This window comes from Somniosus microcephalus, chromosome 27 (assembly GCF_052327205.1).
Source record: "Somniosus microcephalus isolate GS21.2 chromosome 27, FLI_Smic_1.0, whole genome shotgun sequence".
NCBI lineage: Eukaryota > Metazoa > Chordata > Chondrichthyes > Squaliformes > Somniosidae > Somniosus > Somniosus microcephalus.
In genome coordinates, this window is record NC_141013.1 from 21,940,797 (window position 1) to 21,965,828 (window position 25,032).

The 25,032-nt window shown below is 43.0% G+C and overlaps 1 protein-coding gene across 3 annotated transcripts in view; it reads left to right on the forward strand.

The window, feature by feature from the left end:
• atp8b4 (ATPase phospholipid transporting 8B4) overlaps positions 1-25,032 on the forward strand; it is a 286,247-nt gene that overhangs the window by 90,633 nt on the left and 170,582 nt on the right. For all 3 annotated transcript variants that reach the window (XM_085968674.1, XM_085968673.1, XM_085968675.1), the window contains exon 3: positions 761-826. In XM_085968674.1, the coding sequence (XP_085824800.1) occupies positions 799-826 (28 nt within the window). In that variant the 5' untranslated portion in view covers positions 761-798. The remainder of the gene's footprint in view (positions 1-760; positions 827-25,032) is intronic.

A 25,032-nucleotide genomic window follows, 5' to 3' on the forward strand; every position in this document is an offset into this window, starting at 1 on the left:
CGCGGCCTGACTGTAACTGGCGCCCAACCGGATTTTGAAACTCTTCAATCGCTCTTCTGACTGTCCTTCAAATTTCTTTCTTATGGGCTAGATTTTCTGCCTCTTCACAGTCAATAGGCAGAAAAAGTTTATTAAGAAGGGTTCGCGGTAAAAGTTTCAGCAATAGTTGGAGGTTGGTGGGCTATTGCGCTTACAGATGTAAGTACATTGCACAGAGTGATACATGTAGGCTGTGTAATGCCACACTGTCTGCTCACATTGCTGTATGAATGGTACAATGCAGCATAACTGTGCTATCGCTGCCGAGAAGTATGGGATCATTGGCCAATGGAAGTTTGAATGAAATAAAACACTCAGCCTGCAACTTCCAAAAAGTAAGCCTTTTGTTGTTGGAATTTCAAAATGCCATTTAAAATGGTTGTCTATATCAGCATAGAGGGGGCTACTGGGTTTAAAAAAAATATATACCTTGTAAATGTCGAACGACAGATTCATATCTAAAAGCTGATAGAAAGCCAAGGAACTCGAATACAGTCGTCTTGCACTCCGATTATCAAACCGGTATCAGATTAAGTAATTTGACCGTTTTTATTTTCCTATGAGGTACTCTTAAATGTTTCTTCTGGAAAGTTGAAATGAAGCTGCTGATGATACAATTGGTTATAATTAGACTCCACTTATGAGCTGTATATTATCGAAGTTATTGTGTTACGTATTGTGACTTGCTGACACTATCCATTTTGCTGTTTTTTCTCCCTAGGCCATCATTTGGGCCCAAATCAAAGGTAACCTGATGCTATGAAGCTCTGTGGGGATAAATTAATAGGTGAGTAAATCTCCTCCTATTGAAATAGAAATAACTGCACTGGTCATAATAATCTGTTTCTGTCAATTGTTGTGATAAGCATTTGTCTCCAGTAAATATCATTGTATGAACAAGAGCACTGTGCGAGTGATAGAAGCTGTAACAACTCACCAAGGCTTTTATCTCTCTGGCACCAAGCACAGTGTGACTGAGGATCCATTATGGAGTAGACAGGCTGCTTTTAACTACACAACTTGCTGGCGGGGAGAGATAAAGTGGATTGTGCGTTTTGCTGTAAAGATTATTGTTCTGTGGAGTAATTGGAGATGTGTGCAACTCTTTCCAGCTCATCACCAGGTCCCCATACTTTACGTAGCCCTGGCTACCTTAACGTTTCACTTCAGTGAACCGTCGAGTGACCTAAGAGAACAGTTTCCTTGAGGTTTCATAGCAACCTTTTCATTTGTTGTTTGTAGTTGTAGAATTCTTCAGTAGAGACGCTTGCTTTTGAAAATACTGTGCTTTTCTTGTTTTACCCATGTGCGTCCTGAGGGTTCGAGTGAAGCCTGCAGGTTAGAGTGCTTTTCCATTCAGATACGCTGCCTATTGCTACTTGGTAGCAGTATTAATTTGCATGCTTGGTGGATTGTAGAATTGTGCTTGTTTAAGGCTTATAACGTTGCTTGATTGATGTTTTATACCTGACGTAAAAGATGAAAACTTGTACAGAGCTGGCGATCTTATTGTGCTGTCGAGCAGTCAGTTCTATGCTTGTGCCTATAATCTTTTGGTGCTCAAATAATAAATAATAAATAATTGGCGTGCTGTGAATTGCACATTTTCGGTGTCCCTCTGCCTCAATAGTTTTAACAATTAAAACCGGATCCTTTCTTTTAATTGCTGCTTTTATGTAACATTTGTTAATGATCACTTTTGAATATTGAAGCCAGTTTAAAAAAATCAGTTTCGAAGAAAGCCACCTCTGTTAGGTCCCCAGCTGCAACTATCTACTCTAATCCCATTGCTCGATGTAATAAGGAAAGGTATTAAAATTGTTCGAGACATTAGCAGTCTCGGCCATTAATAGTGTCGGCTGTGGCTCAGTTGGTAGCGCACTCGCCTCTGAGTCAGAAGGTTGTGGGTTCGAGCCCCACTCCCGGGACGTGAGCACAAAAATCTAGACTGATGCTCCAGTGCAGTGCTGAGGGAGTGCTGCACTGTCGGAGGTGCCGTCTTTCAGATGAGATGTTAAACCGAGGCCCCGTCTGCTCTCTCGGGTGGATGTAAAAGACCCCATGGCACTATTTTGAAGAAGAGCGGTGGAGTTATCCCCGGCGTCCTGGCCAATATGTATCCATCAACCAACATAACAAAAACAGATTATCCGGTCAATATCACATTGCTGTGTGTGGGAGCTTGCTGTGCGCAAATTGGCTGCCGCATTTCCCACATTACAACAGTGACTGCACTTCAAAAGTAGGTCATTGGCTGTAAAGCACTTTGAGACATCTGGTGGTCGTGAAAGGCGCCATATAAATGCAAATCTTTCTTTCTTTCTCTAAAATAATTAGAGTAGTGCAGTCTCCAAGGCCAATTGTTGTCCAACAATGATATTTATGACATATAAACAGAAAATGCTGGAAATACTTCTGGTCAGGCAGCATCTGTGGAGAGAGAAACGGAATAAAGGTTTCAGGTCGATGACCCTTTGTCAGAACTGCCTGACCCGCTGAGTATTTCCAGCATTTTCTGTTTATATTTCAGATTTCCAGCAGCCGCAGTATTTTGCCTTTGTTGCATTAATGATATTTATGAAATGGGGACGTTGAGCTTGATCTGTCCTGGCTGCCAGGTGGAATATTTTTTCTTGACCTCTGCCACATTATAGCTCCCCAGTAAGTGTGGGGACTCGTCTGGTCAGCAAGGAGAGGTACCAACATCAAAAAAGGGAGGAGTTGGCAATCCAAATTGTAATTTGAATAAACTCCAACCCTCTGCTCAAAAGCAAGCTTCATAAGCCTTCTTTATGTGCTACTTCCTATCCTTTGTATCAGCATAAAAAATACATGCCAGCAATCAACTGAGGCCCCAGATGCCCTTGGCTGGTTTTTCCCCACCACTGCTAACACGACCGTAAATTAACATTTTATCCCATTGCATATATATTGTATGCCTTGTTATACCCAATCTGAAAAACAGTAATTTCCCGTGTATTAGCATGCTGCCTCACGAGCTCAGAAATTAAATTGTACGGGAGGGAAAAAAAATTCAGAATGTGAGAGGGTTAAATCTTATGTGGGTTGTGACATCAAGGGTATAAGGGACTTTGCATTCAATTACTTTTTACTGTTGAATACTAAATGTTGTAGTTCAATAAAGAAATACTCCAGGATGAAGTGTTATGCCAATGTATTCATCCATAAAAAAGAATGCATTCTCCCCATAGGGTGGTTTCCCTGCCGATTGTGCCCCTTCATCAACTTCATGGTTTTTTCGGAGACTCACCACAAACTGTGGTTATAGATAGAAGTCTCTCTTTTATTTGCTTATTAACTGCATACACTTGTCTTAGTTGTTTTAGATCACTTGGAACAATGGACATGTGAGCTTAGTCAGTGCTGTCTCAGCCAAAATAGGTGTCAGTTCAGTTAACCAGTTCCATTTGGACTTTTCATCATGGGGTAGACTCCCTAGGGTATGAATTCTGATTGGTCACTTAGAAACCTTAATGCACTTGTTCTACATTTGTGCATTTTTTACACCACTGAATGGGTTAACTGCGAGTATAAATAGTGCATGCAGGAATGTAGTAGGAGTCATTAAGTATTCGAATGTTGCTGAACGGAATTTCTTCGCTAGGTTTGCTGAACCGCAAATCAGCGGCACTGGAGCGGGAGGACAGGTGACCTGCTTCTCGGTCACCATCGATACCAGCCTTTAGGTGGGAATGTCTGGCTTGCACCTTGTGCCTCTCCACAGCAAGGCAGCTGAGACTTGGAACTCGGCAGATTAAAGCCGCGTACATTGATTCATTGCTAATGATCGTCAAGGACATTGATAACCCGATACATCCGAGTCATACAGTCTGAAATACTTTACCATTTTCTGTCCCAGTTCTTTGAGCGAGTTGCCTATTTAATGTACAACATGCACTTCTTTAGAGGTCTATGGGTGTTGCCCATTATGCAGTCTTGCTGACCGACCACTGTGGCCAGTAACAGCAGTGTCAGAGAATCTTGCGCAGTGATGATTAGAACTGTTTAGCATTTTTTTTTATTACTGATAATTACTTCAGTGGCTCTTTTTAATGAGGTGTCACCATTTCAAAACACATTCTGAAAATTCATATGTGCTGTTAAATGATTTAAAACCATATTCAAATAATATTCATTTTACACGTTGCAAATTTGCCCTTGATTATAAGTGCTGCTTTCAATACGTGTCGCTAAATTGATTTCCTTGTTTTTAGGCTAAAGATTGTTGGATGCTTAATGCATTTGTGAAATTCCTTTGTCCAGTATTTTAAGAGGCCTTAACCCATTTAAAATATTCAGGAGTGGTGTTTGTTTGAAAAATTAACTTTGATTCAAGTTACTTTTGTTTCTGAGCTCTAGTTGCTAATACAAGTGGGCTACTGAAGTCCAAGCGATAACATTCTGAAAATGAAACACTGCTTGAGAATATTTTTTCACTGGTGGATCTTTCCAATTACAATGACCCTCGTGACATTGTTCTATTTGTCTGCTCTTAGAATGATTTCTGTATTTATTTTTAGTCGGGGATTGTGTATTTTTTTCTTCTTTGCCCATTATTTTTTTAACACAGTTTCTCTCTTTCTCTTCCCTCTACTGCCTGTACTGATACTTGCTGAGGTACAGCTCTATGGGCACTCTCCGGTATCCTGCCAAAGTCCCAGACACACACCTCACTGGATTTTATGAATAGTCTGAATCCAGGCTGAATTTTCATCTCCCTGTACCGGAGCACTGATTGTGTCTCGGCGGAGATCAGTTAAGGCAGCACAGACTTGGAATCAAACTTTCTGCTCTGTATGCCTCAGTACGACACTAGCTAGTGCCCTAATCCATGGGGGGATCTTTCTCACCCAGCTTTACTCTTCTGTAGAAAATATGGTGGGTTGGGGTTGGGAGGGAGGTTAAAGTGTTTAAAAACTGAATCCCAACCCGAACCCGCCTCCAACCCGCCCACTTCCGGTTTTGACGGGGGCGGGCAGCCAATTTGCTCCCAGGAGGCGGATCGGCCATTTAAATATTATAATAATGGGGCTGGCGTGCCTCAGATTTAACAAGCATTTCAAATTTAACTGTGGCTGGTGGGGTTTCGCAGGCCCCTAGGAACCTGCCAGCTAAAGCAAGTTGAGGACTGCTGGATCCAGGAGGTAGTCTCACCCACCCCCTGCGATCGGAGAGTCCCCGCCCCCAACGAGGCCTCCGATCGCCTTCCCGCACTCCCCTTCCCCCCTCCCTGATACTCCAGCCCTAATCTTCGCCCCGATGCTCTGGCCCTGATCCCCTCTACAATCCCCCCGCCACCAAACTCCACCGGCCACCCTCCGGCCCCCACCCGATCCCTCCCTCCCTCCTCTTTGCGGCCTGGTGCCGCAGGCGTTTCCATCTGGCTGGCTGCGGGTGGGAAACAGAGCTTTGAAATGCAAATCAGGCCCTGCCATTAAATTCGGCAGGGTCTGCGGGTAACTCGTTCTCCCGGGTTTCCCGACTGCTTCCTTGCACCCCGCCGCGCTGCCAACCCGCCTACCGATTAAAAGTCCAGCCTTATGTTTCTGCTGTAAAAGGTTTAAATTGTTCAATAGCTGGATGCAGCTCAATATAAAGACCTTTTAAAGTATAGACACTTGAAATGGCGTGGAAAAATGTGTGCCCAACAGCAAAAGTGAAAACAGATTTATGTACAAGACTCTGGATCGGATTCAACATAAGCAACATATAAAAGCAGAACAAAGAAGTATTCAGCGCCTCGGTCGATTGGCAGGAGCGACAGGTGAGCTGCTCAGTAGAAACTCCCTGTTTAATTTTCCACCCCCACCCCATTCATTCAGCAGCTTTCTCCGCAAAGCTGTGATCAGAAACTCGATGGGGCGGGGGATGCAGCCTACAAAACGTCAGCGTGTGCCACCACTGTGCTGCTTATGGGAGCACGTTTTAATTTATTGGTGATATTTTTTACTGGAGAAAAAGGAATACAAGATACTTATCATGGATATTGCAATTGAATAATAGAATTTCCATAATTTTTCTATCAACGTTCAGACCCAGATATCCAGAGGTCATTAATGTCACGACTGGTAGCATTTACTCTCTGATTAAAATTCGATTGGTTGATAGCTCTTGTAGTGAATTTTGACCCATTCATTTTTTAAAAGGTGTTTTGCAGTAATCTCTTTATGGTTTTCAAGTTGATGCAGATCAAAATTAAATGTGCTGTAAATTCAAGTTGATTGTGATAAAAAGGGACTGCAGTTTTTAAATTTTAAGCACTCACTTCCCAATACCAAAACCTCCTTCCCTTGAGTTGATCTGTAATAACAATTCCTTCCTGGGGATTTTAATACATTTGTGATAATGATTAATCCTATACCAAGAAGCTGTGCACATAATGAAATAAGTTAGCTTGGAAAAAAGTTCTCCCAACTGGTTTGATGAATGAAGGAGCTATTTAATTAGAAGTGGATTTTGAAGAGTATTGACACGTATTATGACAAAGTATACTGTTGAGGCAGGCATACTGCATTCAGATTAGCAAAAAAAAATCTGTAGCACTGATGTATCCAAGGACATTTTTGGCATTTCTGGTTCATCAGCCTTATGGTTCAGTTCTCGTATTAAAGATTGCCCGTCACTTTGTGCTGAACATGTAGTTCTGTTTCTGGCCAATAATCAGTTGGAAAGAAAGTCAGACTTTGATAGAAGTGCCCTAGAGAGAGAGAGAGCACTATTTGAACTTGCTATGAGATCAGTATATTTGAAAACACATATTATGCAGGATTCTGTTGGGCCAGTCATTTCTAAAGGTGCTAAATGTAGAAGGACAAGGTAAAATGACAAGAAAAATACATTTTTTTTCCTCCACTAATTTCTCTTTTGCAAACGTTGGTTGCTCTCCGATATCTCGCCCATTCTGAATGCTGGAGCGTGGACACTAACTATAACAGGTTACTCAATGTTGGAGGGCAGTACGGTACAGTCAAGCCCGATCCTGTCTACACAGACCTACAACATCCAATGAGATGAGTCCGAGCCTTGGCCAGTTGCTTTTTCTCCCCTCCCTTTCCTTATCGCAGTGGGCTGATGGCAATTGCATTGTTCTACCCAAGTTAGCATAGTATTGACATTGAGGCCTTCCCACGCGCAAATTGGCATAGGGACAAACAGATTAGAGGTTTAAATGCGTGGCTCAAAGAGTGGTGCGGGAGGAAGGGGTTTCAGTTCATGGGGCACTGGCACCAGTACTGGGGAAAGAGGGAGCTGTTCTGTTGGGGCGGGCTCCACTTAAACCAGTGTCCTGGTGAACCAAATAACTAGGGCACTAGACAGTGCTTTAAACTAATGATGGGGGGGAGGTGGGAGGATTCAGGAAAGAATAAATTTAAAAGCAGTGAGAGAAATGTCAAGGCTCTAGAGCAGTGTAGAGTTTTAGATAAAAATAAGCAGAGTGGGTCAGGAAGGGACAGAGAGAATAACAAAGGTAATAAGGCATCAGTGACTAAGGTGACATCAGGGAAAAATAGAAATAAATCAAAGCTAAAGGCATATATCTGAGTGCGCGAAGCATTCGCAACAAAATAGATGAATCAGTAGCGCAGATAGAAATGAATAGGTTTGATCTAATAGCCATAACGGAGACGTGGTTGCAAAGTGGCCAAGGATGGGAACTAAATATTCCAGGATACAGGAAACTTTGTGTTATCCGGAGGCTAAATGTCCGGCAAGTTCGAGCCACCGGCAAAAATCAGGAGCTGTTTTGTTCGTTTTTTTTTCCAACAGTCAGGCTCTGCAAAGTCTCTCTGAAGCTGTTGCTAAGCGACAGAGACGCTGCCAAGGTACGGCCGACTGCTTAGAAGCTGTTGCTAAGCAACAGTGTTTGTTGCCAGATACGGAGCTGAAAATCTCCGTATGCTTCAACATTAACGCTGGTGTGTCCGGCAGTTTTGAGGGAACGGCAACAGCTCGGTCCCGTCGGTGCCGGATAGCACAAAGTTTCCTGTACTTAACTTTTAGAAAAGATAGACAAAATGGAAAAGGAGGTGGGGTAGCCCTGATAATAAAGGATAGGATAAAGACAGTAGAGAGAAAGGATCTTAGCTCTGAAAATCAAGAAGTAGAATCAGTTTGGGTGGAGCTGAGAAACAGCAAGGGGCAGAAAACATTGCTGGGAGTTGTTTATACGCCCCCAAACAATAGTTGTAATGTAAGGCAGAGTATAAATCAGGAAATTAGAGGCATGTAACAAGGGTAATATAGTAATCATGGAGGACTTTAATCTACATTCAGACTGGGCAAACCAAATTTGCAGTAATAGTGTGGAGGACGAATTCATGGAATGTATGCAAAATAGTTTTCTAGATCAGTATGTTGAGGAACCAACTAGGGAATAGGCTATTTTAGATCTAGTATTGTGCAATGAGGGTTAATTAATAACCTTGTAGTAAAGGGGCCTTTAGGGAAGAGTGACCATAATATGATAGAGTTTGAAAGTGATTTCGTTAAATCCAAAACTAGGGTCTTCAATCTAAACAAAGCAAATTTTGTAGGTATGAGGGGCGAGTTGGCTGAGGAAGATTGGGAAACTACATTAAAAGGTATAACGGTAGAAACATAGAAACATAGAAAAATAGGAGCAGGAGTAGGCCATTCAGCCCTTCGAGCCTGCTCCACCATTCAATGTGATCATGGCTGATCCTCTATCTCAATACCATATTCCCGCTCTCTCCCCATACCTTTTGCGTCTAGAAATCTATCTATCTCCTTCTTAAATATATTCAGTGACTTGGCCTCCACAGCCTTCTGTGGTAGAGAATTCCATAGGTTCACCACCCTCTGAGTGAAGAAGTGTCTCCTCATCTCAGTCCTAAATATCCTACCCCGTATCCTGAGACTGTGACCCCTGGTTCTAGACCCCCCAGCCAGGGGAAACATCCTCCCTGCATCCAGTCTGTCTAGCCCTGTCAGAATTCTATATGTTTCAATGAGACCCCCTCTCATTCTTCTAAACTCTAGTGAATACAGGCCTAGTCGACCCAATCTCTCCTCATATGACAGTCCTGCCATCCCAGGAATCAGTCTGGTGAACTTTTGCTGCACTCCCTCTATGGCAAGTATATTCTTTCTTGGGTAAGGAGACCAAAACTGCACACAGTACTCCAGGTGTGGTCTCACCAAGGCCCTGTATAACTGTAGTAAGACATCCTTGCTCCTGTACTCAAATCCTCTTGCAATGAAGGCCAACATACCATTTGCCTTCCTAACTGCTTGCTGCAGCTACATGTTTGCTTTCAGTGACTGATGTACAAGGACTCCCAAGCCCCTTTGTACATCAACTTTTCCCAATCTATCACCATATAAATAATACTCTGCCTTTCTGTTTTTCCTACCGAAGTGAATAACTTCACATTTATCCACGTTATACTGCATCTGCCATGTATTTGCCCACTCACTCAACTTGTCTAAATCGCCTTGAAGCCTCTTTGCATCCTCCTCGCAACTCACAATCCCATCTAGTTTTGTGTCGTCAGCAAACTTGGAAATATTACATTTGGTTCCCTCATCCAAATCATTGATATATATTGTGAATAGCTGGGGCCCAAGCACTGATCCCTGCGGTACCCCACTAGTCACCGCCTGCCACCCCAAAAAAGACCCATTTATTCCTACTCTTTGTTTCCTGTCTGTTAACCAATTTTCAATCCATGCCTGTATATTACCCCCAATCCCATGTGCTTTAATTTTGCACACTAACCTCTTATGTGGGACTTTATCAAAGGCCTTCTGAAAATCCAAATACATTACATCCACTGGTTCTCCCTTATCTATTCTTCCAGTTACATCCTCAAAAAATCCCAGTAGATTTGTCAAACACGATTTCCCTTTCATAAATCCATGTTGACTTTGTCCAATCCTGTTGATATTTTCTAATTATCCTGTTATCACATCCTTTATAATAGACTCTAGCATTTTCCCTACTAATGTTCGGCTAACCGGTCTGTAGTTCCCCATTTTCTCTCTCCCTCCTTTTTTAAATAGCCGGTGGTTACATTTGCCACCCTCCAATCTGCAGGAACTGTTCCATAATCTATAGAATTTTGGAAGATGACAACCAATGCATCCACTATTTCCATGGATGCTACTTTTAGTACTCTGGGATGCAGATTATCAGGCCCTGGGGATTTATCAGCTTTCAGTCCCATTAATTTCTCCAGCACTCTTTTTTTACTAATACTAATTTCCTTTAATTCCTCCTTCTCAGTAGACCTTTGGTTCCTTAGCATTTCTGGGAAGTTATTTGTGTCCTCTACCGTGAAGACAGAACCAAAGTATTTGTTTAATTGCATGCCATTTCCTTGTTCCCCATTATAAATTCTCCCGTTTCTGACTGTAATGGACCTACATTTGTCTTCACTAATCTTTTTCTTTTTACATACTTGTTGAAGCTTTTACAGTCTGCTTTTATGTTCCTTGCAAGTTTACTCTCATACTCATTTTTCTCCTCTTAATCAATCTCTTGGTCCTTTTTTGCTGAATTCTAAACCGCTCCCAATCCTCGGCTTGCTACTTTTTCTGGCAACTTTATATGACTCCTCTTTGGATCTAATACTATCCTTAATTTCTTTTGTTAGCCATGGTTGGGCTGCTTTTCCTTTTGTGTTTTTGCACCAGAAAGGAATGTATAACTGTTGCAATTCATGCATTCATTCCTTAAATGTTAGCCATTGCCTATCCACCATCATGCCTTGTAATGAAGCTCCCCAATCTATCATAGTCAACTCCCTCCTCATACCTTCGTAGTTTCCTTTGTTTAGATTTAGGACCCTAGTTTCAGATTAGATGACTTCACTTTCCATCTTAATGAAGAATTCTATCATGTTATGGTCACTCTTCCCTAAAGGACCTCGCACAACAAGATTATTAATTAACCCCTTCTCATTGCACAATACCCAATCTAGGATAGCCTGTTCCCTTCTTGGCTCCTCCATGTGCTGGTCTAAAAAACCATCTCGCACACACTCCAGAACCAGATTAGACCAGTTAATTAACTAACTAGCACCACCCACGCTCCAGTACAGAGCTTGCTTAGTCCTGCCCAAGCCTGGAAGAAACTTAAAACTAAAACCAGTAAATTTAAGTTAATGCTAATTGCAAGCACACAAGACTCAATTTTATCAAGCAGAGATTAACCCTTAAGATTCACTCCCACACTTGCCAAACTCCCAATTTGTTCACTCTGAGCCAAGCTGCACTCTGTGACAAGCAATGGCTAGCATTAAAAAAATTAATACATAATTTACAACAAATATACATTCCTTTAAGGCACAAAAACCCCACAGGAAAAGTGGTCCAGCCATGGCTAACAAGAGAAGCTAAAAATAGTATTGGATCAAAGGAAGAGGCTTATAATGTTGCCAAAAAGAGTAGTAAGCCTGAGGATTGGGAGGATTTTAGAATTCAGCAAAGGAGGACCAAGAAATTGATAAAGAAATGGAAAATAGAATACGAGAGTAAACTAGTGAGAGACATAAAAACAGACTGTAAAAGCTTCTATAGGTATATAAAAAGGAAAAGATTAGCGAAAGTAAATGTGGGTCCCTTTATAGGCTGAGACAGGAGAAATTATAATGGGGAATAAGGAAATGGCGGAGAAATTAAACAAATACTTTGGCCGCGATTTTCTGGTTCAAGGCGGCTTGGGACAGGTCAGGTGGCTTCCGCGTTCCAGTCCCGCCTCCCACAGACATGAATTTGTGTCAATTGGCCTTGTTAAGCCCACCCTGCAGGCTTGCCGGCCAATTAGGAGGAAGCCGGTGCCCGATGATGTCATTTGATGACGCATCATCTGCCGGTTTTCTTAAAGGGGCCATGCACATTTTTTTTTTTTTGACAGCTGATTTCTCAGTGTTTGACAGCATTGAGGTGCTGCAAACACTGACGATCACTGTACAAAGGTGAGTTCTTGCACCCAGGCTCTCCAGTGACTCCCTCCTTAGGCTAGAACAGATGGCAACTGCAGGTGAGGTTACAGAAGCGATCTGTCACTGGTGAGAGAGGTTCTCCCAATGAGGTGGGACTACACATACAAATCAATACTTGTTACCTACAGAAAAGTCTAAATACATTAAAACTTAATTTCCCAACATTTTCTTACCTCTGAAACTCACCAGTGCACCATTGGATCCTTCACACCACTTCTGCAGCTGTCATCAATGCATAAACATTACAGCAGACTCACAACACACCACACTTACCTGGTGTAGTGTCCGGACATCGGTAAGTCCGCAGTAGAAGTGTCAAAATTGGAAAAAGCCTGTTAACAACCTGTTAACAAGCACTTAAGTGGCTATAATCCTCTTCCCGCTGCTAGGTGTCGGGTCTAGGGTTGCAAAGGGGTGGAAAGTTTCTGGTAAATTTCCAGAAATTTTCCACGGGAAGTTTAGCTTGGGAATTTTGGGAATTTTGCCCAAAAAAGCACATGCTAGCATAATATTGTTTTTTTTGTATTTCTTTCTTTTTTTTCCACAGGTCCCCTCTTAAAATTACTAACAGAGATGGAATCTTAATTATTAAGGAATTTCTTAATCAATATATGTTTATCTTCTTACTTGGCTTGTTTTAATAATTACAAGTTTTGTGTGTGACTGAACAAATGTGTCCTGATTGGGTGGATGAGCGATTAGCTCCCTCTATTTGTAATATTTGCATATCGAATTGTGATTGTCCTGCAGGCATCTGTAAGACTGCTATAGGTTTTTTTAAGATCCAGGTTAGGGGTCCTGAGGGAAGTCATTTTGTTTTCTGCTGATGTTGTGATGATGCAGTAAGTAAATCAGACTTTATACCAAATAAACCAGTTACTTGTTGAACTCTGTTGTCCTTCAATTTAAAATATACAAAATAATACACTATTGGTGATGTAGCGCCGTGTGTGTACAGGTCATGCTTCCATCACATGGAGCATCAGCAAAAATGTACTCACCCTGTTGCAATCGTGCTGATCGACCGCAGTTCGACACAGAGATGAATGCCCTTTATTTCTCTGCATAGAACAATGCCACGTTTACCGTCTGATGTGTGGAAGGATTTTACCCCAGGCATTAAAGATGGAAAGACTGTGTACATGTGCAAACACTGTAGAAAGCCATATGTAAAGAATGCCACAAAGATGCAGCAGCATTTATCCAAATGCAACAACTTCACTCAAAGCTCACAGCAGTCAGCCCAGAGTTCCTCCGCTTCCATTCAAGAAGATGATGGTTCTCATTCAGCATCAGGCTCCTTATCAGCAACTCCTGGCCCACTTGGAAGGTTCTTTGATACAATGGATAACCATAGCCAGAAGAATGCAGATGAGTGCCTTGCTCGAGCTGTATATGCAACAGGCTCACCCCTCATGCTCACAGCCAATGTGTACTGGAAGAGATTTTTCAATGTTATTCGCCCTGCATACTGTCCTCCCACCAGACATGCTTTGTCTACTTATTTGCTGGAGGCTGAGTATAACAGAGTCCAAGGAAAGCTCAAAGAAACGATAGCGATGGCAGACTGTGTTGCAGCTATCTCAGACGGGTGGTCAAATATACGAGGGGAGGGCATCATAAACTACATCATCTCCACTCCTCTCCCAGTGTTCTTCAAGAGCACAGACACGAAGGACAACAGACACACAGGCACATACATTGCTGATGAGCTGAAAGCGGTCATCAACGATCTTGGATCACAAAAGGTCTTTGCAGTAGTTACTGACAATGCTGCGAATATGAAGGCTGCTTGGGCTCAAGTGGAGGAGGCCTACCCTCATATTACGTCTATTGGGTGCGCAGCTCATGGGCTTAACCTGCTCCTCAAGGACATCATGGGTTTGAGAACCATGGAAGCACTGTACAAGAGAGCCAAGCAAGTTGTTAAGTATGTCAGGGGAAAACAGGTAGTTGCAGCAACCTACAACTCCAAGCAAATGACAAAGAACAAGAACACCACACTGAAGCTGCCCAACAACACTAGATGGGGTGGTGTTGTCATAATGTACAACAGCCTTCTGGAGGGTAAGGAGTCGCTGCAAGAAATGGCAATATCCCAGTCTGGGGATATGGAAACCACCATCAAGAAAATACTGCTGGATGATGTGTTTTGGGTGAGAGTGGTTAGCAGCCTTAAACTACTCTCACCAGTAGCATCTGCAATTGCTCAGATTGAAGGAGATGACGCTGTCTTGTCAGATGTTCTCAGGCTTTTTACTGATTTAAAAGAACAAATCAGCATTGCCCTACCCACATCCCTGCTGCTCAAAGCAGAGGAGAAGGCAATTGTTCAATTCATACAGACGCGTCAAGAATTTTGTGTCAAGCCGATTCATGCTGCAGCATACATGCTGGACCCAAAGCATGTTGGGAGACCAATACTTTCTGGAGAACCGATCAACAGCGCTTACAGTGTGATTTCTACCCTCTCACACCATCTCAATCTGGATGTGGGCAAAGTTCTGGGAAGTCTGGCAAAGTTCTCTACCAAGCAAGGTCTTTGGAATGGGGATGGGATATGGGAATCATGCAAGCATATCGGTGCACATACCTGGTGGAAGGGACTTTGTGCATCTGAGGCCCTGTCACCTATTGCATCGGTGATACTCCAAATCCCACCTTCATCAGCGGCCTCTGAACGAAACTGGTCACTTTTTGGGAATACGCATACAAAGGTGCGCAACAGGCTGACTAACGAGAGTGGAGAAACTGGTGGCTATCCGGGTGAACCTACAACTTATTGAGCCAGATACAGAAGTGTCCACCACACAGCTAGACACTGACACAGAGGAGGAAATGGACACGCCAGAGTCAGAGAATCAGGAGGAGCAATGAGGAGTAGAAGACTCAGAAGACTCATGAGTAGAAGACTCAAAGGGACAAAATAAGGACTAATTACAGGCTAAATAAGCTGACGCTCTTTTTATTTTATTTTAGATGTGTCTTTTTTGTGGGGGTTCAATAAAGTTCAAAATTATAACCTAAATAAAGTTTTGAAAGCCTGTTTTTATTTGTATGGAACAGTATGTCTATTTTGACGACAAAGATAATATAAGGGTCAGAGACAAAAACCATCAGTGTGCAAAAAAACTCTAAATTCCTGAAAATTCCCATGGAAAGTTTCCTCTTTTAAAAATTCCCAGAATTTTGCAACCGTAGTCGGGTCCATGCGCAAATCGGGGACCCGACACTTGGGAAGATTGATTGGAGGCGGGTTTCCAATCTGCTGTCAATCTTTGCGATTTTGCCAGATGTCCCGCCTCCAAACCCGCCCCCTGAGCGCTGGCAAAATTCCAGCCAAAGTGTCTGTCTTCACAGAAGAAGACACAAAAAACTTCCTGGTAATAATGGAGAACCAAGGCTTTAGCAAGAATGAGGAACTGAAAGAAATTGGTATTAGTTAAAAAATAGTACTGGAGAAATTAATGGGACTGAAAGCTGAGAAATCTCCTGGACCTGATGGCCTAAATCCTAGGGTTTTGAAAGAGGTGGCTGTAGAGATAGTGGACGCATTGGTTGTCATTTTCCAAAATTCCATAGATTCTAGAATGGTTCCCGCAGATTGGAAGGTGGCAAATATAACCCCACTATTTAAGAAAGGAGGGAGAGAGAAAACGGGGAACTACAGACCAGTTAGCCTGACATCAGTAGTAGAGAAAATGTTAGAATCTATTATTAAGGACGTGGTAACAGGGCACTTAGAAAATAATAATAGGATTGGGCAGAGTCAACACGGATTTATGAAAGGGAAATAGTGTTTGACAAATCGGTTAAGAGTTATTTGAGGTTGTAACTAGCAGAATAGATAAGGGGGAACCAGTGGATGTGGTGTATTTGGATTTTCAGAAGGCATTCGATAAGGTGCCACACAAAAGGCTATTAAACAAAATTAGGGCTCATGGGATTTGGGGGTAATATTCTAGCATGGATTGAGGATTGGTTAACTGACAGAAAACAGAGAGTAAGAATAAACAGGTCATTTTTGGGTTGGTAGGCTGTAACTAGTGGGGTACCGCAAGGATCAGTGCTTGGGCCCCAGCTATTAACAATCTGCATCAATTATTTGGATGAGCGGACCAAATGTAATATAACGAAATTTGCTGATGATAAAAGCTGGGTGGGAATGTAAGTTGTGAGGAGGATGCAAGGAGGCTTTAAGAGGATATAGACAGGCTAAGTGAATGGGCAAAAGCATAGCAAATGGAATATAATGTGGAGAAATGTGAAGTTATCCACTTTGGTAGGAAAAATAGAAAAGCATTTTTTAAATGGTGACAGATTGGGAAATGTTGGTGTTCAGAGGGACCTGGGTGTCCTAGTGCAAGAATCACTGAAAGTTAACATGCAGGTAGAACAAGCAATTAGGAAAGCAAATGGTACGTTGGCCTTTATTACAAGAGTAAAGATGTCTTACTGCAATTATATAGGGCCCTGGTGAGACCACACCTGGAGTATTGTGTACAGCTTTGGTCTCCTTACCGAAGGAAGGATATACTTGCCATAGAGGGAGTGCAACGAAGGTTCACCAGACTGGTTCCTGGGATAGGGGGATTGTCCTATGAGGAGAGATTGAGTAGACTAAGCCTATATTCTCTGGAGTTTAGAAGAATGAGAGGTGATCTCATTGAAACATACAAATTCTTACAGGACTTGGCAAGGTAGATGCAGGGAGGATGTTTCCCCTGACTGGGGAGTCTCGAACCAGGGGTCACAGTCTCAGAATAAGGGGCTGGCCATTTAGGACTGAGATGAGGAGAAATTTCTTCACTCACAGGGTGGTGAATCTTTGGAATTCTCTACCCCAAAGGGCTGTGGAGGCTCAGTTGTTGAGTATATTCAAGACAGAGATCGATAGATTTTTGAATATTAAGGGAATCGAGGGATATGGGGATGCTGCAGGAAAGTGGAGATGAGGTAGAAAATCAGCCATGATCTTATTGAATGGCGGAGCAGGCTCGAAGGGCCAAATGACCTACTCCTGCTCCTATATCTTATGTTCCCCACCTCTTGTAATGACAACTCAACAATCCATTTAACCTCTATGTATGTATCGCATCACATTAATGTATGGGTCCCTTCCAATTATTACAGGTTAACTTGTAGTTAGTCAGGAATCTGGTAGCTAAATGAATCCAGAAGTTGAAATTGAATGGCCTCCTCGTGTGCTGTATGAACCTGGTGGATCTATAGTTAATTGTCCACACAACAATTAAGTTGTCTTATATACTTCCTCTTACTGCTGTAGTGGTACTGTGTTGGCTTCAAAATCTCTGGTCCCAGGTGTGCAATGGAATGAGATCACAATAATTGCCGTCTTTGATCATTGCCCACGCTAGCTTCAATGGGACTGAACTCTGATGTTAATAAGTCACCTGGGACATGGCTGAATGAGCTGTTCCTCCATAATCCTCAATTTGTGGTGGTAAGCTCAGCAAGGTTTGAAGACTATTTACAGGTCACTGATGAGCCTTAAAACCCGCAGCACACCTCTAGGAAGCAGGTAAAGCTTTTTTAAGATACAGAAATGCTTCGCTTACTTCCCATCAGAAGAAAGGCAATCTAAAGTAAATTGTGCAGCAGAACGGATAAGCAAATGTGTAGAAAGAGTAGTTGTGTTAGTCTGATCTAATATATTAACCTATTTATAGAAGCAGTGTTCAAATGTCTCTCATCTTTTTAACGTTTCTTAATTTTAGCTACTCTAGCTTTTCCTTCTTTAATGGTACCCAGGTGCTGCATGTGGTGAACCTCTACATTTATGGTTAAAGCTGTCTGCAGATGAGATGGGTGAAGTGATTCGGTCTCTACGCCTCAAATCTCCCACACTCAAGCTAACAGCTGAAGTTTCGATATCTACAAATGATGAATGCACTGTAACTACCATCACTGCCGCACCTAATGTTCTGTTTTGAGTCCTTTTCAGCTTCATTTTCATTGTGCTATTACAGATGAAAATGACAAAACTCCGATCCCCAGTGAAAAGCAGTGGAAATTCCAGTTCTAGCAAGTTATGACTCTACTGTGGGCATTGTGTTTTTGGTTGTGTACTGATGCCTAACATTCCTGTAAAGTTTTGCAGCTGGCTAGCTTATGTACAATCCACATCAATGATTTGGATGAGGGGACCAAATGTAATATATCCAAGTTTGCTGATGATACAAAGCTGGGTGGGAATGTAAGCTGTGAGGAGGATGCAAGGAGGCTTCAAGGGGATATAGACAGGCTAAGTGAGTGGGCAAGAACATGGCAAATGGGATATAATGTGGAGAAATGTGAAGTTATCCACTTTGGGAGGAAAAATAGAAAAGCAGAGTATTTTTTAAATGGTGAGAGATTGGGAAATGTTGGTGTTCAGAGGGACCTGGGTGTCCTTGTACACGAATCTCTGAAAGTTAACATGCAGGTACAGCAAGCAATTAGGAAAGCAAATTGTACAGGAAACTTTTTTTTATCCGGGACCGGCGTGGTGCCGGTTGATCAAAAAGTCCGGATTACAGAGAGGTATACTTACTAAGGTACGAGAGCCCCATACACGGCCACAGATCCAGGCGTCTCTGTTGCATGGCACCAAGTGCAGGAACCCCGGTTACACGGCCACTAATATGAAGTAAAACTTACCTGAACCTATTCCTGAATTTTGCTGGTTAAGATAGATTTCCGGTCATTTAGGTGCCGGTGAAAAGAGTTTCCTGTATGTTGGCCTTTATTACAAGAGGATTTGAGTATGAGAGTAAAGAAGTCTTACTGCAATTATATAGGGCCCTGGTGAGACCACACCTGGAATATTGTGTACAGTTTTGGTCTCCTTACCTAAGGAAGGATATACTTGCCATAGAGGGAGTGCAACGAAGGTTCACTAGATTGGTTCCTGGGATGGGGGGATTGTCCTATGAGGAGAGATTGAGTAGACTAGACCCTATATTCTCTAGAGTTTAGAAGAAACATACAAAATTCTTACAGGGCTTGACAGGGTAGGTGCAGGGAGGATGTTTCCCCTTCTGGGGAATCTAGAACTAGGGGTCACAGTCTCAGAATAAGGGATCGGCTATTTAGGACTGAGATGAGGAGAAAATTCTGGTGAATCTTTGGAATTCTCTACCCCAGAGGGCTGTGGAGGCTCAGTCATTGAGTATATTCAAGACAGAGATTGATAGAGTTTTGAATATTAAGGGAATCAAGGGATATGAGGATAGTGCAGGAAAGTGGAGATGAGTTAGAAGATCAGCCATGATCTTATTGAATGGCGCTGCAGGCTCGAAGGGCCGAATGGCCTTCATATGCTCCTATTTCTTATGTAAGGATATCCACTGTCTTCTACATTAGGTAGGACAGCAAACTATTTGAATCTCTGGAACAATCATATATACATGAACGCTCAACTACAGACATCGGGTCCTTGTAACGCAAAGCACTTTACTTCTCAATGGATTCTCTATTCCACTCGAGCTTTTTGCAGTTAAAACTGCCTTTGAAAACATAAGTTTGTCACAGAATGTATTTTTGACTGTAAATTGTAAACTTTTCCTGCCTGCTGTTGAACTGGTGAAACACATCAGTCGATATCTGTAGTACAGATGAAAAGCTGCATTGTTGAGGTGAAATGTGCAGTACTTTGGAAGAAATTAGCACTCTTGAGAATATTCTTCTTATATGCAAGGGATGTTGTGAGTTGCTAACACTTGTGCAAGTTTTTAGCTATTCAGGAAGGAATATTTGGATTGTTTGTACACGCGCCAATAGGTAGGTGGCTGCTGGGAACTGTAGTTCTTGGCACACCGAGCGGCACAACAGATAAAAAAAATAACCTTCTCCATTGTTTCTTTCACGGCTGTATTAACTCCAGTTTGACTGTGTGACAGCTTCTCGACTGATCTTACTTCCAGCTGAGCATAATTCGATTCTCGAGTTTTAGTCTCCCAACATGACTTTGGTTGTACCTGCTTGTGTAGTTTTCCTATCTTTCTAACTCCTTTCTCAGAACTTCAGTTAATTTTGTTCTTGGTCTCATCCCTCCGCTTCATCTACGTAGCTTTCTTTTGTGAGTATACTAATCTAATCGTTACATTTTAGTTTATTTTCTTGTTGATCTTTTGGGTGGTCTTTGAAGCCTGTCTCCTTGTTAAACTTTATACTTGTAGCAGAGGAGGTAGCAGGAAATCTGTGCCTGTCCCGGAATAGTTTACCTTTTCTGGCCAGCCAGATGGGTAGTTATGTGAAATGTACTTACAGTAATAGCTTAGATATCCATTTAAAATGGATGAATTATTCCAGGCAACATCAGGGTTATGTAACTTGTAGAAAATTCGTCCCCTATATTTTTGCAAAAGTCCTAATTACAGACAACACAAGTTGTACTCTCTACATTCATTTAAATGGCATGTCAGAGGTGCCGTCTTTCGGATGAGACGTTAAAGTCGAGGCCCCATCTGCTCTCTCAGGTAGATGTAAAAGACGCAATGGCAATATTTCGAAGAAGAGCAGGGGAGTTATCCCCGGTATCCAATATTTATCCCTCGATCAACATAACAAAAACAGATTATTTGGTCATTGTTGCATTGCTGTTTGTGGGAGCTTGCTGTGCGCAAATTGGCTGCTGCATTTCCTACATTACAACAGTGACTACACTTCAAAAAGTACTTCATTGGCTGTAAAGTGCTTTGGGACGTCTGGTGGTCGTGAAAGGTGCTATATAAATGCCAGTCTTTATATAGGTATTCAGTTTTTTGTCTCCACTAAACTCAGAATTACTAAATTGTTTACAACAGTTCTAAGGAACTGTCGGTAGCTGCACATGAAGTTTACTAATGGGACATGTTCTTGGAAGAGCTCAACTTGAACATGTTGCATAGAATAATGCCGGTTTGAGTGTGTTTGAAGGACTTGACGTATCTTGGGATGAGATAAAGTTGATAAACTGCTCAAACTTTGATTCAGTGTCATTCCATCCCTTTGTGGCGCTGGCTTGTAATAAATTCCAGGCTATATGCTACCTTTTATTTCTCTGGGGAATTGACAGTTCATTAAACAAATCTAGTGGTTATACATCAGCTATAAAGGTATGGAATTGAAAGCATGCTGTTGATCTGCTACTAATACCCCTGTAGGCTCTCACAAATAGAACGTTAATCCAAGTAATTTATGTGCAGTGACCTTGTGTATTGTCTTGCTATTAATCAGTTTCTAGCAGAAGCTATAGGTTCTAATATATTTGTGCTTAAAATCAATTGAATTATTTACCTATTGCAGTAATGGTCATTTATGTCATTCGTGAAGCACCAGAATCTCTCCTCTTCACATTGTTAGTGTAACTGCATTCGTGTGAGTCAGGACACCACACTGTAGGAAGCAGCAAGAGAAAGGAGATGAACGTTTTAGGGGAAAAGGAGGAACTTCATGTATTTTAGCTTTCCGCCCTTAATGTTTCTTTCAAATTTTTTTATGGAATTATTCTTCAGCCAACAGAAGAGTTGAAGTGAGTGTAAGGACCATGTGTCAAGGGATTGGAGGGCACTGGGGCAGAAGACACTGATCGAGAAGCAGAGGAGCTTCTTGTATACCATTCTCCTTAAAGTGTATTTTACTTCAAATATACTTCAAAAATAACTCTGCAAACAATTTGAAAAGCAATAGAATGCAAGGATAGCCATATGTAAGAGGCCTTTGCAATCCCTTGACCAGCTAATTAGTGCACTTCTCATTGCCATGTAACCTTAATTATCCACTGTAGTGTATGTGCTTTTAAGTCGGAACTACTTTTACAGCTCCTGTATACTGTAGTACCGGCAGTGACCACACCGGTATATAAGCTTTGCGCATGCCTCTGTACCCCCAGTCTTGAGACTACCCTCCTCCAGTAAAGACCTGTTTATTGTTAATGTACAGCATCCGTGTGATTATTTAATAACAGCATATCCTCTGAATCACGGATCCAACAGTGGCGACGAGTGTCGATTCGAATCTACCGGCAACATAAAAAAAAATAAAAAAAATAGTCGAGCCCAGGAACACGGGCGTTGACCACGAGCAACCGCCCAGCCGTCAGGCAGAGATTGAACTTCGCAGGGGAGGCTGTGGAGAGCCGGGCTTGGTTCCCCAGCCACGATGAGCAGCAAGAGACCGACGACAGGTCCAGCGCAGACCCTTCCCGAGCAGCGGCGGCTGGAGCCGACCGGCGGAGAGAAAGCCGAGCAGCGTCGACGGGGTAAGACAGAGGGTGAAGAGCGCAGGGCGCAGCCGGGGGTTGAAAACCGAGCGGCGTCGAGAAAAAGAAAACAAACCGGAGAGAGAAGAGGGTAAAGAAACAGCCGGGTTCTAGACTGAGCGGCATCGAAAAATATAAAAAGAAGAACGCGCAGAGCACAGCCAGGGCTCACGGGCTGAACAGGGTCTGCGGGGCGAAGAAAGGGGAGCGCGGGAGACGCCATTGAGCCGCGGAGAAGAAGGAAAGCGCGGGAGACGCCATTTTTAGAAGCCGCAGCGGAGAAGAAGGGCGAGCACGGGAAGGAAGGAAAGCGTGTGAGACGCCATTTTGTGCCAGTGGAGAAGAAGGGGAAGCGCGGGAGGTGCGATTTTGTGCCAGCGGAGAAGAAGGGGAAGCGCGGGAGGCGCCATTTTTGACAGTTAACTCACACCCAAGGATGCCGAAGAGTGGCAGCATCTCTACGTTCGACAATGAAGTCGAAGATTGGGCGACATATGTGGAACGTATTGAGGTGTACTGCAGGGCGAATGAAGTGCCAGATGCTAATAAAGCACTAGTTCTGTTAAATTCCATGGGTGCAAAAACTTATGGGTTACTGCGAAATCTAATAACCCCAGAGAAGCCGGTAAACAAGAATTTTGAAAGCATAGTAGAAATCCTACAGGACCACTTAAACCCCACACCGCTGTTGATAGCAGAACGATTTAAGTTCCATAAAAGGAACCAACACAAAGACGAAAGCAATGCTGAGTACCTAACGGAACTGCGCAAGCTATCGAAACACTACCAGTTTGGAGCGGGACTAGCAGATACGTTAAGGGACAAGTTTGTGTGTGGGCTACAGAGTGAAGGAACCCAGAAACGGCTTCTGTCGGAAAAGGATCTTACGCTGGACAAAGCTTTCAGTATGGCAGTATCACACGAAGCAGCCGCAAGGGGCGCTGCAGAGATACAATGGAGACCGCAAGAATATGGCACCAATGAAATGTCCTATGGAACAGGGAAGTGCTATCGCTGCGGCAGAACAACACATGACCAGAAAGATTGTTGGTTCAAGGACCAAGTGTGCAGACAGTGTGGGAAAGCAGGACACATAGCAAGAGTCTGCAGGTCTGGGAAGAAAACCAACAGTAAGAAATCTCCACAGGAGAAGTACAAAAAGGTACACCAGGTGATGGACAGTGGTTCAGACGACCAGAAAAGTGACACAGACTCCGGAAGCAAGGAGCTGGGTTGTCTGAAACTACATAAGGTAGCCGAAATGGAGGATCACCAGACTATCTGGGTTACACTCAAGATAGACGGAGTCGAAGTAAAAATGGAATTGGACACAGGGTCAGCTCTAACAGTCATAAATCAAAGAGACCACAAGCGGCTATTTTCACACATACCCTTGAAAGCTACAGAGATTGTCTTGAAGATGTATACGGGGCAAAAAGTCTACCCCAAAGGAAAAATAAGGGTGAAAGTGACATATAAAGGCCAGGAAATACCTAAAATGGATATATATGTATTGCCAGATGGAGGACCACCACTGCTAGGACGCGAATGGATCCGGAAGATACAATTAGATTGGCATTCCATACAGGCACTGAAGGTTGAGGCCAAAAAGGATGACGACGTCACACCTGGACGACTCTCAAAAATGCTAACTGACGCAAAAGAAGTGTTCCAGGAGGGACTAGGAACACTAAAAGGAATAACAGCAATGATTAAAATAGAGGAAAATGCAAGCCCAAAGTTTCTGAAGGCCAGACCAGTGCCTTATGCGATCAGACCAGCTGTTGAAGCAGAGCTGGAAGGGTTGGAACGTTCAGGAGTACTGTCCAAAGTGGACTGGAGCGAGTGGGCTACACCCATCATTCCTGTAATGAAGAGGTCGTTGAGTAATACGCCTGGGGAACCAAAGAAGGTCTGCATCTGCGGGGATTTTAAGGTGACCGTGAACCCAGTCCTTCACACGGTACAATATCCGCTTCCACGAATTGAGGATATTTTCGCCTCGCTATCTGGAGGTAAACGCTTCACCAAAATTGATCTAGCCCAGGCGTACTTGCAAATGGAGGTAGAAGAAGCTTCGAAACAATACCTTATGATCAACACCCATAAAGATCTCTATCAATACAACCGGCTGGTGTTTGGAGTAGCATCGGCTCCGGCTATTTGGCAAAGGGCAATGGATCAAGTCCTGCAAGGGATTCCAGGAACCCAGTGTTATTTGGACGACATCTTGGTCACGGGCGAAAATGACGGTGATCACCTCGCCAACTTGGAGAAGGTGCTCACCAGATTAAAGTAGTATGGGCTACGAGCTAATCGCCACAAGTGCGAGTTTTTCCAGAAACAGATCTCGTATTGTGGCCACGTCATCGATGAAGAGGGGTTACATAAGTCCCCTGACAAGATTGAGGCAGTAGTCAAGCTCCAGCACCAGAAAATGTGTCACAACTGAGGTCGTTCCTCGGGCTGGTAAATTACTACCACAAGTTCTTACCAAATTTGTCTACGGTATCACACCCACTGAACACCCTACTGCAAACAGGGGTACCATGGAAGTGGGATGACGAACGTAGACGAGCTTTCCAGAAGTGTAAAGAATTGATCACATCAAAAGAGGTGTTGGCCTATTTCAACCCAGCACTACCAATTCGTTTGGCATGTGATGCATCACCCTATGGTATTGGAGCGGTGCTGTCGCACAAATTCCCAGACGGGTTGGAGAGGCCAGTCGCCTTTGCATCTCGGTCACTAACCTCAGCCGAG